General features: G+C 42.4%; 1 protein-coding gene across 4 annotated transcripts in view; it reads left to right on the top strand.

The window, feature by feature from the left end:
* ATP8A1 (ATPase phospholipid transporting 8A1) overlaps positions 1-16149 on the top strand; it is a 193836-nt gene that overhangs the window by 113681 nt on the left and 64006 nt on the right. For all 4 annotated transcript variants that reach the window (XM_081151451.1, XM_081151453.1, XM_081151450.1 and 1 more), the window contains one exon: positions 900-964. In XM_081151451.1, coding sequence (XP_081007577.1) covers positions 900-964 — 65 coding nt within the window. The remainder of the gene's footprint in view (positions 1-899; positions 965-16149) is intronic.

The raw sequence follows: 16149 nt of genomic DNA, 5'->3' as shown, positions 1-16149 counted from the left end.
TATCGGGGTAACTCCAAGGATTTTTAGCCGTCGCAACTGAAGGATGGAGTTGCCATTAACTAAAATGAGGAAGACTGAAGGGGGAGCAGGGTTTCGGGGGGGCTCCGGAGGCTGTCTTTTGGACGTGTGAAGTTCGAGATGCCTGTTTTATACCTAGGTGTCTGCTGTTAAGTAGGCACTGGGATGTGAGAGTCTCGAGTTCGGGAAAGAGGTCTTAGCAGGAGATACGAGTTCCAGAATGGTCAGCAGTTAGATGGTATTTAAAAGCATGGGAAGGATTGAGATCATGGGGTGAGCGCGGATGGTATGGTTTCAAATGCATGTAATGGTAACATTTGCAGTGTGAGACTGGTCAGCGGGGGTGCCTGTTTTTCTCCAACCGCATTCAGCTGTAGGCAAACAGGTTCAGAGCAAGCGGGTTGGTGTAACCAGCCGGTGGTTTTGCCCCGCAGCAAGCACAGCGAAGCCAGAGAGCGCAGGAAAGGGGCGGGGGTGCCGGGGGAATAGTGGCCCAGGAGATAGCCAGGCGGCCCTCCCCGGTCTCCCCACAGCCATCGGCCGCCTTCTGCTCTTCCTGCTCATCGTGAAGGATCTTCCCTGTGCGTGGGTCAGTCTCCAGGGCACTGAGTCATCACCATGGTCTCTCTCCACGCTTGTTTATCAGGACAGCTGTAGCGGGCAGGCGCTGTCCCTCCTGCGGCAAGGCCACGTCTTCCCGCCTTCCTGCAGTCCTGGAAAAGACCTGGCTGGTACCCGCCTAATGAAAGAGATACAGTCTTAATTTTATCTAAGAAATAGACTTAAAAATTAAATTTCGATATTTTATGGTATTACTTTAACATCGCTTCTCTCTAGAGAAATTAATTATATCAATTAATTCACTTTATGTTTGGACATAGGACACTCCTGCAAACTTCTGAGGAAGAACATGGGAATGATCGTCATAAATGAAGGCTCTCTGGATGTAAGTAAAGTCATCTTTTTTAAAAAAAAAATTCTTTAACTTAATCATCTCATAGAGTTTTATTTTATATGCAGATAGCTGTGAAAATCTTTTGTCTTCCTGCGGTTAAACGATACCTCCTTACTACTGTCCTGCCGTAATACAGTGTACACTCTTTGAACCACATAGATGTCAATAGGTTGCAGCCCCGTGTCTGACACCTGAAGGAAATCGCTTACTATTGAGACCAGAAAACTGCTTTACAAAAGCTTCGTGGGAGGAGGTTACTGAGTGACTGCGGTTTTTTTATATCTATCTGGGTATCTTGTATATTATGAGTTTAATATTCCACTTTAGCGTCCAGTGATTATATATATTTTGCTTCTTTTAAAAAAAGTCGTGAACATGACTGAACAACAAAAATAACCATTGCTACTAGGAAAGGTTTTTTTTTTAATGTTCTAACTTCTGGGCTGAAATATAAATTCCTAGGCCATCTTTTTTCATGGCTGTGATAGCCTGAATTTGTATTTAGGGAAGGGGGAAAGATTTATTACGTGCACAGTATAAAATAGACATTAACAAAGAAATATGTAGATTAAATGACCTGTAAATATTTTAAAGTAAAGGTGACAATTTGTAACTTAAGGTGGGAGACAGAACAGGAGAGGTGGCTATACAAGTGCTTGAAATAGTCATTGTGACACAGAGCAGAGCAGAGACAACCTGATAATTCGGGGTGTTGGTGAAGATGTGAAGCCAACACCCCAAATGTAGGTGTTGAAGGATGAAGAAGGAAGGGATGGTGAAGAGGCAAATGTTTAAAAGTTGAGTATAAAACAGAAATTCTGGCCTGGCCGGTGTGGCTCAGAGGTTGAGCATCAACCTAGGACCCAGGCAATCACAGTTCGATTCCCGGTCAGGGCACAGGCCCAGGTTGCGGGCTCGATACCCAACAGGGGGCATGCAGGAGGCAGCCCATCAGTGACTCGCATCATTGGTGTTTCTCTCTCTCTCTCTCTCTTCCCCCCTCCCTCTCTCCCTTCCTCTCTCTGAAATCAATAAAAACATATTTTTTAAAGAAAACAAAAAAAGAACAGAAATTCTGTATAAGGAGTTGACTTCCGATTTTTACATTGGAATAATGATCTCTTCACTATTTGTCCTCAAAACGGTCCTTGTGATGTCCTGCCCTTTCTTGTGAAATCTTTGAGCAAACTTGTTGCCTGAGGAATAATACTTGAAGTTTCCACTTGAAAGTTGCTTATGCCTTTAACTATTGGAGAAGTACTTTTTGTCAACCAAACTTTAATCCTAAAAACACAAACCAAAATAAGCCAGCCTGCTATTTGAAGACTTTCCTTTATATTTATTCATTCACGAGGCCCCCTGCTAGGCACTGGGAACACAGCATTAAACAGGTTACCGTGGACTCCTCCCCTTAGAGGGTACAGTTGAATCCCTTCTCCACCCTGCATATGTATTAATATTGGTTTATTTATCCAAGTTACTATGTTGGAAAACATTATGACTAAGACAGCCCAGGCTTCCAGAAACTTATAAATAATAAGAGAAATAAAGCGCATATAAGTAACAATACAAAACAGGTATGTAATAAGGTAGGTTGTTTGCTATGAAAACACGGTGAAGTTTAGGGAAGTATTTATGAAGTAAGTGGTATTTAGTTAGATCCAGGTGAGTAACTGAGTAAGGGGAGAGTACTTGAAGCAGAAAGTTATTGCAAGTAAGCTGAAGGTGTACTTGGGGCATGAAGGAGGAACATTGAACTTGAACACAGGGTTGTAATTTTTAAAGTATTTTTTGTTTGAATAAAATATAGGCACATACTATAAAATTCAAGTTTAAAAAGGGAAAAGTACGGATGGGGAAAAGTTTACCTCCCAGCCTTGTACCCAGTTTCCCTCCTGGGGGTGACCCCTGGCTCCAGTTTCCTGCGTGCCCCTGCAGACATACTCTGCCGTATCTAAGGGATATGTGTGTCTGTGCACACTCCCTGTTGTCAAACACACACTGTGGCGTACTGTTCACACTGCTTCATACTTCGCTTTCCTCACTTACTATATCTTAGCAACTGTTCTGTAATAGTATGTATGAAGCTACCTGATTCTGTTTTAATGGTGGCACAGTATTTATAGGCTACCTGGAAAGAAATGACATGGGGAGTCAAAACTGGAAAGGCAGTCTGAGGTCGGGGTGGAAAGCTGGGCCAGGCTTGAGACTTCGCCTCCATAGGTAAAAGGGGCAATTTCATCAGCCTCTGAAAAGAGGCAAGATATGTATGAGCAATTGTACATAGGTGAGTTTGGGGGGGGGGGGCCTGGGGTGCAGGCAGAGGACCGGGATGAGTTCGGTAAGAAGAACGAGGGCGCCATGCCAAGATGTGATGTGAGAGGAATTCTGGAGACCTGTCCCACATGGTCCCTGGAGAAGGAGACTCCACATGGTTCCAGAACTGGGCTACAGCTGTTCACAGCTTTGTGCAAACCTCAGTGGAAGCCATTCCCACAGCCCCTGGAGATAGATGGTCAGGCCTTGTCAGCAATATGCCTCATTCACGGGATGTGGCTTTTCTGACGCTTGAAGGAAATCAGAGCAGGACCTGTGGCGTTGACACAAAGGCATGATGAGCCATGCTTGACTTGACATGTGAGTCCTGTTGTCGGGAGTTAGGCTCTCACCTTATGCAGAATGTGGCCCCATTGTTTCCCTTGTTTTCATCTGTTTCATCATTTTTCTGCAACTCTTGGATAGACATGTTCTTTAAGAGTTTTAAGTATCATGTAAATAATAATCTCAAGGGGAAAAAAGTGAAATGCCAAAAATATTCAGTGTACTACATCGTGTATTGTTAAGAGAGTGGCATTTATTTTTATTTTGAAGCCTCCAAGAGGGTAACTCAAAAGTCATAAACACCTCAGAGGTATCTGCACTGCCTGTTTCTCCTGGAGGACACAGGAGTCTAAAGGGAATACTCAGTTTCAGTGAAAGCAGGGACCTTGTCTGTCTGTTTCAGTTTACCATTTTCTCTGAATGCTGAGCAAATTGCCTAGCACATAGAAAGTGCTCCATAAATATTGGAGAAGTCAGGCACTGAGTAATTTTAATTAGGGGCTTCCTGTAAAAAAACAAGTTGCATATCAGTTTTAAATTTCATAGTAATCAACCATATCTGATATTTAAAATTTAAAGTGGTTAGCATTGTCCTTTGCAATTCAAGTGACAGTTTGGTGTGTACAATCACAGGCACACCCTGTGGCTGAGTAGATTAGCACTAATTTGTCCAGCTCCCGGACTATCAAGCATTCTCTCACTGCTGTCGAGGGGAGGGGAGAGGTTTCTCCCGGGGAGTTAAGTGGGGACTTTACAAAGCCAGCTGTCTAGGGTCAGACCTGCTGTGGTGCACTCATTTGCTTCTCAGCAGGAAAGGAAACATTACTTTGCATAGCTCCCTCAGATCTTGTGTCATAAAATCCATGGCTGAGATTTAGATGTGCTAGGATGCCTATAGGTAAATCATTATTGATTTTTTCATTGCCATGGAAAAGAAGAGCATCCTATGTGTTCAAATTGTACTGATAATAATAACTTTTGGGACTGCCATTCCATGAGCAAAAAGAATAATTAACATTTAGGTAATAAACTTAGGAATGTAATGTCTTAGGAAATAATATAATGGGAAATAAACTGTGAGTGTGTGTTTTGTCAAATGACAGTTTTAGTGAATATTCTCAAATGATTCCACAAAATAGCACAGTATTTAAGAGCACTGTTCTGCCCTAACCGGAAGGGGACCCTGAGCAAGTTGAAATTAGATAACTTCTCTGAAGCAGTTTCGCTGCCTGTAAAGTGAGGATAATGTTACCCTTGGCATACGATTAGTATGGGACATGGCGCATATAAAAATGAGATGTTATGAAACTTTGTAGAAAAATAATATTTCAATTGCTTGCAAGATGTTTTGCATAATGATCTTTTTATTACGAAAAATATATTACTTTCCCACCTTTGAATTTTTTCTTAAGATAGCAAGTTATAAATGTAGATCCTTTTGCATGGTGATGCATATTGCTATGAACTGTTCAAATTTTCTACCAAAATATTATCTCTAATACTATGAAAATTTTAAAGCTGAATCTCTTTTATTATGCTGAAATTGTACAAATAAAGTATCATATTTAAGTCTCCTAGATTTCCAAATAGAAAAACCTTTCTCCTGGTGATGGTAGTAAAAAAAAAAAATCTGTCTTCTCATAATCCAGTTCATCTCAGACAAAAAAATGCCACTTGGCTTTCTAATTTTATTTTGAGTTTCAATACAATTATTCTTCTTGAAAAATTAATGGCCATTCAGCATTTTTAAAAACCTTTAAATAAACAAAAAACACCAAACTACAGTTAAAAATACAAACAGAATGGAAGTCTTGGTCTAAAGATCTAATACCTGGCTGGTCTTTTTCCTCTGCCCATCCAGCTCCTTAGCATAACAAGAGCAGCATGATGCCCAAGGGCAAAGCTGGGTGCCCGCACCCCACTGCCTACCAGGCTAGAGTCAGCTGCTGCAGTCAGCAAAAGTGTCTCTCTCTTTTTTAATTTAGAAAGTAAGAATTTCATGGGGAAGCATCATTAAGAATCATCTAAAAGTTGATCAAAATCTATTAGGTACTTACAATGAATAGGTAACTTAGATGATTTGTATAATTTTTTGTCACGCTACTTTGAACCACTTTAGTGGGGGTTTCTGATTATGTTCTTGGTATAAGAAGATTTCCTTAGGGGTCTAACATGGCAGGAACATGAATTTAGTGGCTTGAATGGGTACACTGTGCTTCTTTCTTAACTCCATCTAGGACCTCTCAGAAACCCTTCCACTTAATGACCTGGATCCAAGAGATTGTTCTAGCATCTATTTTATAGCTTTAGTTTGTTATAAAGTAATTTGTTCCAGCAAATTTGTTTAAAGTCTATTAAAACTGGAAACATCTAGAAATGTGAGCTAGGAACTAGGGCATCTCATATGTGACCCATCATTACGTCCCAGTGTCTACTTATGGTCTTTCAAAAGGTTCCAAAACAACTCTGTCAGGATTGGGTTTATGTTGCATTGAGGACTGTGGTGGTTCTATTAGTCAAATCGCAATAGCAAACCAACTCTGTAAATCTCTGGAAATACTTTCAAGGGGCCTCAGAATCTTACCTTTTGAAGACCTGTTTCATTGATTTTACTACCCTCATCTGCCGAGCCTAGGGTGGGTGGGAAGAACCATACTTTCTTAAGCTACTAACTCTGTAGGTACCAAAATGATCTTTCTTGAGTCTTATATGCTTGGTCTCTACTCTTTCTAGCATCCCTTTTATCTGGAGTGTTGTGAGATCTGTCCTGGGCAGTAAGGCTGGATCTTAAATTCGTTTTTACTGTTTTCCCTCCTCCTGTCTACTGTCTGGCTTCCCTGGGAACCAAAAAGAAAGACAGAGAGAACAATTATTTACTATACATTTATTGAATTCACAGGAATAATGATTAAATATATATGTAGAGAGCTTAGAGAAATAAATTTCCTCCCACTGACGTCAAAAGGCTTCCAGTGTTCTCAAGTTTCATTCCTGAGAAGGCCTCACCCGCCTCTCCTTCTGATCACGGGGGCACAGTTTTGTAGACAGTCTCTTCTGCTGTTGACATTCACACTCAGCCTGATTAGGGTCAAGCACATCACAGATGGGAAGCAGTGTATGGATCCCAAAGGAAAATGCAGGTTTCTGACTTCCTGTGAAAAGGGAACTCCACTCCTGCGGGGTTCTGTGCATTGCTGTTATAATCATTAAAACAAACCACTAGCTTACATTTATGAAGTGCTTAATTTTTGTACTAGGGACTGAACTAAGGACTTGACAGGGACAATCACATTTACACCTGAAAACGTTAGTAAGCAGATACTCTTATGACCAATCTAGAAGGGTTAACCTGGCCTCTGGTGCTCAGTTTCACTGAGGATGTATCTAAGTCATCATACGCCAGAGACTAAGCAAACAGATATATCTGGGCCTCAGCCACCAGCTGCTCTTATAAAATAAGAGTAATAATAACATTCATCTTTAGGGTATTGTGAAAATTAAACAAAGCAATACATTCTGAATACTTAGAAACACTGCCAGCATTCAGTAAGCACTTAAGAAATATGGATCATTATCATGATCATCATTTTTATCATTTCTTTTAGCACTATTATTTCAAGAGAGAAAGGGTGAAAGTTCCTTGATGCCATCAGCTGAAAGAGGTGATTTTAAACAGCACCCTTTTCACTACTTAAATTTCTCCTTGATTTGAGACTATAACCCCAAGCCGCCTAGGTTGGCTTATGATACCAGTGTTTCCCCTCCCCCACACTGATATATTTTACAGAAAATGAATTGTTAGCCAATCTGATATTAACAAGCCTAAGAATATATATTTTTCAACGCCATAGTAAAAGAAAGCCTTTAGGGATTGTTCACTTTTTTCTAGCTCAATTTGATTTTCTAACACCGTGTAAGCTTCAAATATAACTTACAGCACATTCATGGCATAAATGGTGAAGTTGTCATCTGCACCCTTTTAAGTTCGACATATATGTATTACGCAGACAAACCTCACTGTTTGGGGACTCGCCACTGTTGAACGGCCTCTGAAAGGAATCCAGAATAAGCACGTTATTGACTTGACTCCAGAAAAGGAGGGAAAAAGAGAACTGGGGCTACTTCAGGTTTTGTCTCGATACGTCCCATGAGTGCAATACAGTCCACTTTGTATTGCTTTGAAAAATAGTTTAGGCAGGTTTTCAACCACTCTGAGTTTTTCTCCACTGCCAGCATCGGGACTTTAGTACTAAGAATTTTCTTTTACTCTTATTAGTAAAGCTGTTTCGTCTTTTGGGCCTGAAAATGTTAAGATCTTAGTTTAACTTTTAAGTTGTTAATGTATCCCTGTCAGAAGAAAAGCCATGTCCTGTTGTAAGATGACTGTCCAAGCACTGTCTGCACACTGCTACTCCAAGTAGCTCTCATGAAGAAAGCCAACGCTGTTACATTCGAGAGAAATGGGTTAGCAAAAAATGTAAACATCACCGAAAATGAAAATAACATGAACAAATAATCTGCTCTCTTTTCCTCTGATTGAAGATGGTGTCTGCCACAAACCCAAGTATACGGTTGTAAAAGTTCCATCAAACCCATTGTTTGGACTCCTAAGACCTGAACGTGTCCCCTTTTCTTAAACAAAACCCAGTCATCTTGGCTTGTGCACAAAACCTTAAGTGAAGTTGTTCACAAATCCATAGTGTTTCTGTTCTGAGAAATTCTTCCTCCCCTAAGCCTGAATATTCTTTATCTCTTTTTGGCTCAACATCTGACCGCTTCCAAGAGCTCCCTGTGACCCAGAAGTTCAGATAAATACTTTCTAAGCAGCCTGACCCTCACTGCTGCCCCACCGCTTGCTGACATTCCCGAGGGGAGCAGGCCATGCCTTGTGACTGTTTTGCATCTCTGCCACCGGTATCTTTCGATGAGTTTATAGGAAACCCACCATGGGCCAGGTACCTGCAGACATTAGTCTCTGTCCCTACGGGGCTGGTGGTGTTTGCTCAGTTACAGATAGAACCTGTGAGTTCACACAGCCAGCCAGTGGAGGATCCTGAATTTCAACCTAGATTGCAGTAAGTCCAAACTGTTGGTCCTTTTCGTTTTTAAATAACCGTATTTCTCCAGTGGCAACAGGGACTCAGCCACAGAAGGAAGCATTCTGGGAGACATCCCTCAAATCTTCTAACTTGTCCCTCCCTCCTTTCCCACTCATCACCAGACTGCAGAGCAGCCGAAAGAGGGGTGTCCTTCTGGAGAATGGTGGGTCTGGGGCATCTTGTATTTGTGGAATTCAGGAAAGACTGTTTTGTTTTACTAATGCAACAGTTGAACCTAAGATTTTATTGAATGAACATACGAAATAATAGAAATGATGTACATTTGGGATTTGCACTGAGATAATACAATAGATTCTCCTGTTTTCCTACATTAATTAATTCAGACCATTAAGAAAATGAGCGCGAGATTAGCTTCCTTCGTGATTCTGGGTAAGTTTCTCACAGGCCCCAGTTGTTACTGTCTCCAAACCGTTGATGGGGTAATTTGCTTATTTTCAAAAAAATCGGTTGTATATTCTGAGCCGTCTCTTCCCGGCTGAATTGGAGGCAGCGGGAGAGACTGGATGTCTGCCGCCGGGTCCTGCAGGAGGCTTCCTTCCGCCTGAGTCACTGCCGCCACCGGAGAATATTTAATACCAGCCCGAAATAAGTGTTTAGGGGCCTTTCAGTGGTGGTTCAAAATAATTACCGGGAGGGCTTTGGTAAAAGCCTTTATCCCTAAAACTATTTAAATTATATAATTATATCCCCTACCTCACCCCTCTTTTCCCTGGATTTGTCTCTGTTTGCTGAGTGCCCCCACCCAACCCTGAAACATAAACTTGGACCCAGATTCGACACTCTCTGCCTCTCTCTCTCTCAGACTGGATGCCTCTCAGGAGGTATTTGCCTGATGGAACCTATCATAACCCCCAAACCCAAGCCTCTGCCCAGGGGCCAAGAGCAATTTACCCAGCACTGTAGCTTCCTCTCTTACCTCCTTCCATGTTGTGACCCTTGACCTTGCTCAGATGGCATGACCCCGCGGGATATTGGACCGTTTCCTCAATTACAGTGCTTCATATCTACTCCCCTCCCAGAAATCCCGTGTCTGTGTATCTGCAAAGCATGGAATTTCTTTTTTTTGGTCTCTTTCCCTCTCCATTATATTTAGGAATATGTATTGATTAAATGCATTTGCTTGGCTGCCTTCCACTAAGCGCTTCTGAGGACTTCTTTGACCATATGTTTTTAATGATTTCACCTCTGTCTTCCCTTACCCGTTTTGGAAAGATTACTCTATGTTGGTTTGGTTCTATGAGAAGACATTTTTAAAGGTAGTATAGTCTGGAAGTTCAAAAACAGCAAAGCTTTTTGATCAAAAACTATGTCCGAGAGAGCTAGTAATCCTGACTGGGGTGAGTACTAGATAGACCAGTTGTATATAAATGTAGTTTCTCTCTACTCTCAGGCAACTCTGTACAACTTATTACAGTCTACAGTAGCTACAAGGGGAGTAGACATATGTGTTACCTAGGGGTATACGGAATATCCTGTGGTCCACTGAATCAATAACACATTGTCGAAAAATAGGTAATACCCAGTGGTTCATTCATGTTGCTGTTATGGGAGTCATAAGTCACTTGTTAAGAATGTGCTAATGTTGTCCATACTTGATATGGTCATAATGTGTTATGAAGAATGTCCTTGGAATGTTCTGTTAATTTGTAATTTTAGGGTGTGAACATTCAGAGAGTGTAAAAGAGAAAGAATGAAATACTCTTTGGTCAGAAATTTGTAAGTGCCTCATGTCTTAAATGATGATGAGAAGGGGCCACAAACCACCAAAACAGTTAACAAAATACGTGTTAGTTTAAGATTCTTACATAGAGGGTGTCCCAAAAAAATGTATACACACTTTAACAGCTGATAGCTCAATTTTGAAAATGAAATATATTTTAATAAACTCTGCCTTTATAATTATTCAAAGTATGTGTATACATTTTGGGGGATACCCTATATATCCTCTTATTCGACATTTGAAATGAACTGATAGTAAGTTTTTAAAGGTAGATCCTTAGCAAACTAAATTTTTTTTCACACCCCCAGTAAATATTTGTTTCTCTGCTTTTCAAAACAATCAGTACCTAAGAAGATAAGTTGATGGTGTTATATCTGGAAAACATTCCAGCAGACAAGTCCTCTGTGTTTTCTTTAGCATTAATTGTTTTAATCCTAGTGTTTATGAAGCATTCATTTGTATGTAATGCTATTTATGTAGTTTTACATATATAATCTTATATTCTTTATGGGCACTTCATCTGGTCATCAATGCCAAAAACATAAAGATAATAAAAAAAGGAAACACCAAATCAGTTTGTAAGTTTTTAGTTATTTTTAGCTTAAGAGTTATATCAGGTTGGAGACAGAAATTAAGAGATAAAGAAAATCAGCCTACCGGTCGGGCATGGCTCAGCAGTTGAGCATCAGCCTGTGATCCAGGTGATCAGGGTTCGATTCCCGGTCAGGGCACATGCCCGGTTGTGGGCTCGATCCCCAGTCAAGGGCGTGCAGGAGGCAGCCGATCAATGACTCTCTCATCATTGATGTTTTTCTCTCTCTCTCCCTCTCTCTCTCTCTCCCCCCCCTTCCTCTCTCTGAAATCAATAAAGATATATTTAAAGAAAAAGACAAACAGTGTAGGTTAGTATATAAGTATTGGCCTCCTGTCACGTTCTGAAAGCTGTGTGCCGTCTGAGAAGAGAAGGTGAGGGAATGGCAGGTCCCAGATAGTTTTTATGTAGTGGAAGAAGTAGCTGGTAGAGCTGAGTGTTAGAAGTCAAAAGGTGGACTAAAGTAAAACTGCTGTTGGGAGATTTCAGAAGTAAACTTAAGATTATCTGAGTAGCATGCCCCTGGGATTGCACTGAGGCTGTGCATTGCCTGACAGTTTGCACCGCCATCAGCCTGAAGTCCGAGGAACGGAGAGAACTAGTCTTTCTTGGATGTCACCTCTGAGCCAAGCACTGCATCAGGCACTTGACTCACAGGTGAAGGAATTAGCACATTTTGTCACCACAGTAACCGTGCAAAAGAGATGTCAACCCAGTGTTATAAATGAGAAAAAATTGATTTAGAGACGTTAAGTAACCTGCCTGAAGAGAGGGAGCTGTAAGTGGTGGAGCAGTGATTCAGACCAAGTCCTTCTGTGGTCAAATAGAGATAGTCAAATAAAAAAGATAAAATGAGAGGGTAGACTGTAATACATACATACACCTGGTGAAAAGTTTATTGATGGACCATGAAATGGACGTAACTGTGACACTTTTTCATATAATGTGTACCATAGTCCTTTCCAGAACACTGACCCTATGACATCACCTGATCCAAAAGTGCTTTGAAGTTCTTGGTGTCTTTCTGTAAGTCAGTGGTTGAAACTGTTGCTTATTTCTCACTTAGCTTCTTTTTCCTTTCCATCCCCGAGGACTTTTTCCAAAATAAAACATTAATATTTCCTTTGCAAGGAAGGTAGGAAATGTTCACTTAACTTATTTCTACCTCACACTCTGCATCCACCTGAAGTTGAGGGAAACCTTGAGTGCTCAGCCATAGGGCGGGTTTTGGCTCCTGGAACTTCGGTTCTTGACGGTGCGGCTTCAGCATTTTGTGAGCCCCCGCGGCCGGCCCTGGCTTTCCGGCACCCCGCTTTGCTACGTCTGCACACCTGAACGTTGCCTATGGACAGTGGTCCTCTCTGCGCTGAGGGGACGTGTCATCAGCTGACAGGTCCTAAAGAGTGACGTCACAGGCTCGGCCTCCAGCCGGCTTCCCGTCTGAGCAGCAGTCGCTGTCCTTGCTCAGGAAGGTTCCTGCCGGTGGTTTCGGTGACACTGTGTTACATTTTGCTCTTTTTCTGGAGAGTCAGTGAAAACAGGAACCTGTCGGCTGATGCTGATACAGGCTTCATACATGTAAGTCCCTTCTGACAAGGGTGACAATTGTGTGTCTTCCAAAACTGATTCACCTTTAGCCCCAGTTGTAGGCTTATTTCACTTAATTGGCAGTGAACTGGTGAAGGAAAAGAAAATATCCAAGAACAATAAGTACTTGGTTAAATATTGTGTCTGAAAGTCAAAGTGCGGTTTAGACTCGTGATACGTTATTTTTTTCTTCCTGGGAATCGAATCCTCCTTTTAAGTTTATCTTTGGACCTGCACCCATATAATGGATAACTATGTATAAGTATATTTTTGTCTTTTAACTTCTGTTGTTGGGGCTTAGCCTTGCTGATGACACCCTCTGGGGCTTAGAGCGGTGGCTGTACCTTCCTTACTGTCACTGTAGGTAACCGTGGCCCCCGGCAGGGTGTGGAAGCACGACCGTGGGGCGTTGTTGCACGTCGGGCTGTTTCTCTGTAACCTTCCCCTTGTCCTGGCGGCTCAGACTTGGCTGCCAGTCTTCTAGACAGAGGGTTAGAGGCTTTTCTTTTTTTTCTTAGGGATATTTCCACATTCTCTACTAGGGTGTTCCTTGGATATCTTCCTAAGCAAGACTGTCCATCCTGTAAACTTCTGAAAAGAATCAGGAAGAAAAAACCAATAGGCTAGGCGCTGAAAAGGGCCATTTTCATGCGGGTGCTCTGTGCAGCGTTACTCTGGGCCACCAAAAGCAGTTCGTAGGTGGCCTAGCATGTTCCTTGCACGTCTGGCCTCTGGGTTCCTTAGATTGTTCCAAGCAGGTTTGTGCCAGAATGAAAGTGACGTCCTGCACGCTGCCAGACTCCCCAGACAAGTCGGGGCTTTCGCGCCATTTCGCCATAAAACTGTGTCCGATGTCATTGTCTTGGGCCCTCCGTGATTTTTAGCAAGGGTTTCCTTGGTAGAGGTCATATAAAAGTGATGAAAAAGATTACCATAAAGCTGCCAGTCTCTGATTTCATTAAGATAGTTGTTTTATGAGCATGTTATCTATTTTTCCAGGCTGTACCCTAAAGATTCCAGTGGAACTGTTTTGAGGCCTTCTGGTCGGCGTTATCTTTGTGAGGAATTCTACTTGGCCGGATTGTCTGCCAAGTGTCTTTTTCTTTTCCAAGCACGGTGTCTTCTAAACCAAATTTACATGGTTTACTTTTCGTTGGCCCACTGCTGCGCAACCTGGATGGATCGCTAAGTAGCTAGTCAAGGTGTTCATTCTGTGATATTCATTAGACAGTTTATATTATTTCAGGGGGAAGTAGTCGTTGGATCATAACATCCACTTTGTTCTCCATTTTTTCTACAGGATAAGCACATTACCATTTTATTTATTGTTTTAATTAAGAGTATCCAAAATTATACATGAGTTTTTTAGGCAGCAGGAAACAATCCTCAAAATGGTCAGCCAAGAAAATCATTGTAACTTCCCACAGGGTATTCTGCATTCATTAATAATTTAGTTACTCTTCTATTACCAAGCCTTTATTCATTTCATTTCATCTCTTCATCAAGGGCCCCAGTCCCGAAGGGAAATAGAGATATAAACAGATAAGCTACTAAACATCCTGTTACGTTGCGTCAGGACAGACAGTATTTGAAGAATCTAAAAGGTGGACGTGTTCTTGTCACCTGGACGACTCAGGAAAAGTCGGGTCAAGGGACCATTCTTGGCTTATTTATTTGTTCATTGATTTTAGTATGTAGTCTTGAAGGGAGAAAAAATAATGGCATTGGGAAGATGAAGATGCTGGAGAGAACTGGGACAACAGCGGGGAGGGGAGAAGAGCGTTCTCCCCCCCCCCCCAAGAATTAGGGAGGGTTAGGTAAAGGGAAGTGTTTAGGTTAACGAGGATAGTTGGAATTCTTTCTGGTATAAATGTTCTCCGTAAAGCAGGTAGATGTTTGCTGAAGTGACAGGGTCCAAATTTGGGTTCTGGAGAAGGAAGGGTCTGGAGTGGCCTCTGGGAAGAGCGGAGTCCGTGAGCCACGGGAACGGGCCGGCTCAGCAGCGATGGGCGCCCGTAGAGGGGAAAGCGGCGCAGAGCCCGTCCTTGTGGGGAGGGGGTGGTTCCCTCCTTTGCTGTCAACACTGAGAGCCCAGGAGAACGTTGGCTGCGGCCTGACGTGTGAATTGGCCGCAGGAGAGCGTGGTGGGAAGCCCAGGGCCCAGGGCTTCTGATGACCGCTTGGCTGTGGGCAGAGAGGACAGGGCCGAGCGACTGACTGAAGTGTCCACACGGGGTGCAGGTTATGGGAGGTGCACACAAGCCCCCCTTTCCCTGTGGCTCCCGCCCCTTGCCTGTCTGACCCCCCAGGTTGCCCTCACCCCTGACTCTCCCTGATCACAGCAACAGTTGCTCCCTTTCTTTTGGCCCACAGAGAAGACCGTGTGGCGTGAGGAGATACAGGGCCTTTATTTTGTTGAGCTCTGTGGTCTTTTATTCCATTTCTGATTTAGCTTCTCATTTATATATTTTCACTTTCACATGTCACTAAGTTTAAATATTTAAACATTTCCCCCCTTCAGTAGCCAAAATGAAAACAAAGCAACAGCTAATATAGTAATAAATTTATTTCTAGCTACAGGAGATAAGCTTCAGTGCAGTATGGCCATAAAGTATGGCTCCCGGGCTTAGGGGAGAAGCAATAAACTTTTATAAATAAAAGAATTTTAAAATACTCCTGGCAGTCTAAATAAGAGTAAAATATAACTTGTAACTGGCAGCACACAGCCAACACCAGAGCCACTTGCGAAAGAAAACCGTGAACTAAAACGAGAAAATGTTTGCAGCTTTCCTGTTGTTACCTTGCACCCTAGGCGGGCTGGCTAGAGAATTCGCTGTGGGATGTTTTTTGACTCGCCTTCTAAAATCTTATCTCAGTTACGTCTCCTGACAGCTTTTGATTTGCTAAAGATCTGTGATCATCAAGGAAACCCAGGGCTCTGATGCCACAAATAAGCGAATTCGCTGCAAATGGTAAGGGGTTAGAGAACGCCTTCCAAAGGAGGGAGAGAGGGGTGGCTTTATGAGGGAGCTTGCACAGCTCAGGGGTTGACTCCACTTTCAGTCGCGCTCTGCAGCTGATCTTTAAAGAAATTTGAAGTCTTCCTGAGGTCTGTCTCGGGTTTCATTTAGGTTTTCAGCTCTGGAGACACTTAGGCAGAAACTTTAAAAAATAGAGTGGCATTTCAGTGAGCAATGCTTTGATTTGGAAAACTGTTGAAGTAATCGGTTATTCCTCTAGAAAATTAGGGAACACCTCTCTCCTCTCCCTTCTTCTCTCCTCTCTTCTCTCTCTCTCTGAAAATCACAAGTTATAATAGGGAAATGGGATGCTGCCAGTAGATGAAATCAGAATCTATCAGTGCTCTCATTCAATAAATTTGTATTTCCCAAATATCTGTAATTGCAGGCCAACTGTGTTTGTTGCTGGGAAGCAGGTTACATGTGGTCTCTCCTCTCCGGGAGCCGAGGGCCTTGCTAGCATAGAGTGAGTTACACCTGTCAGCAGGGAGTGAGCCTGGGAGGGATTGGGGGGGTAAGCTTGGTTTAGAGGGTGG

The sequence above is a fragment of the Miniopterus schreibersii genome, assembly GCF_964146895.1.
Source record: "Miniopterus schreibersii genome assembly, chromosome: 1".
In the NCBI taxonomy this organism is placed as follows: domain Eukaryota; kingdom Metazoa; phylum Chordata; class Mammalia; order Chiroptera; family Miniopteridae; genus Miniopterus; species Miniopterus schreibersii.
Note: the sequence above shows the minus strand (reverse complement) of the source record. Positions and strands in the feature narration are given on the sequence as shown.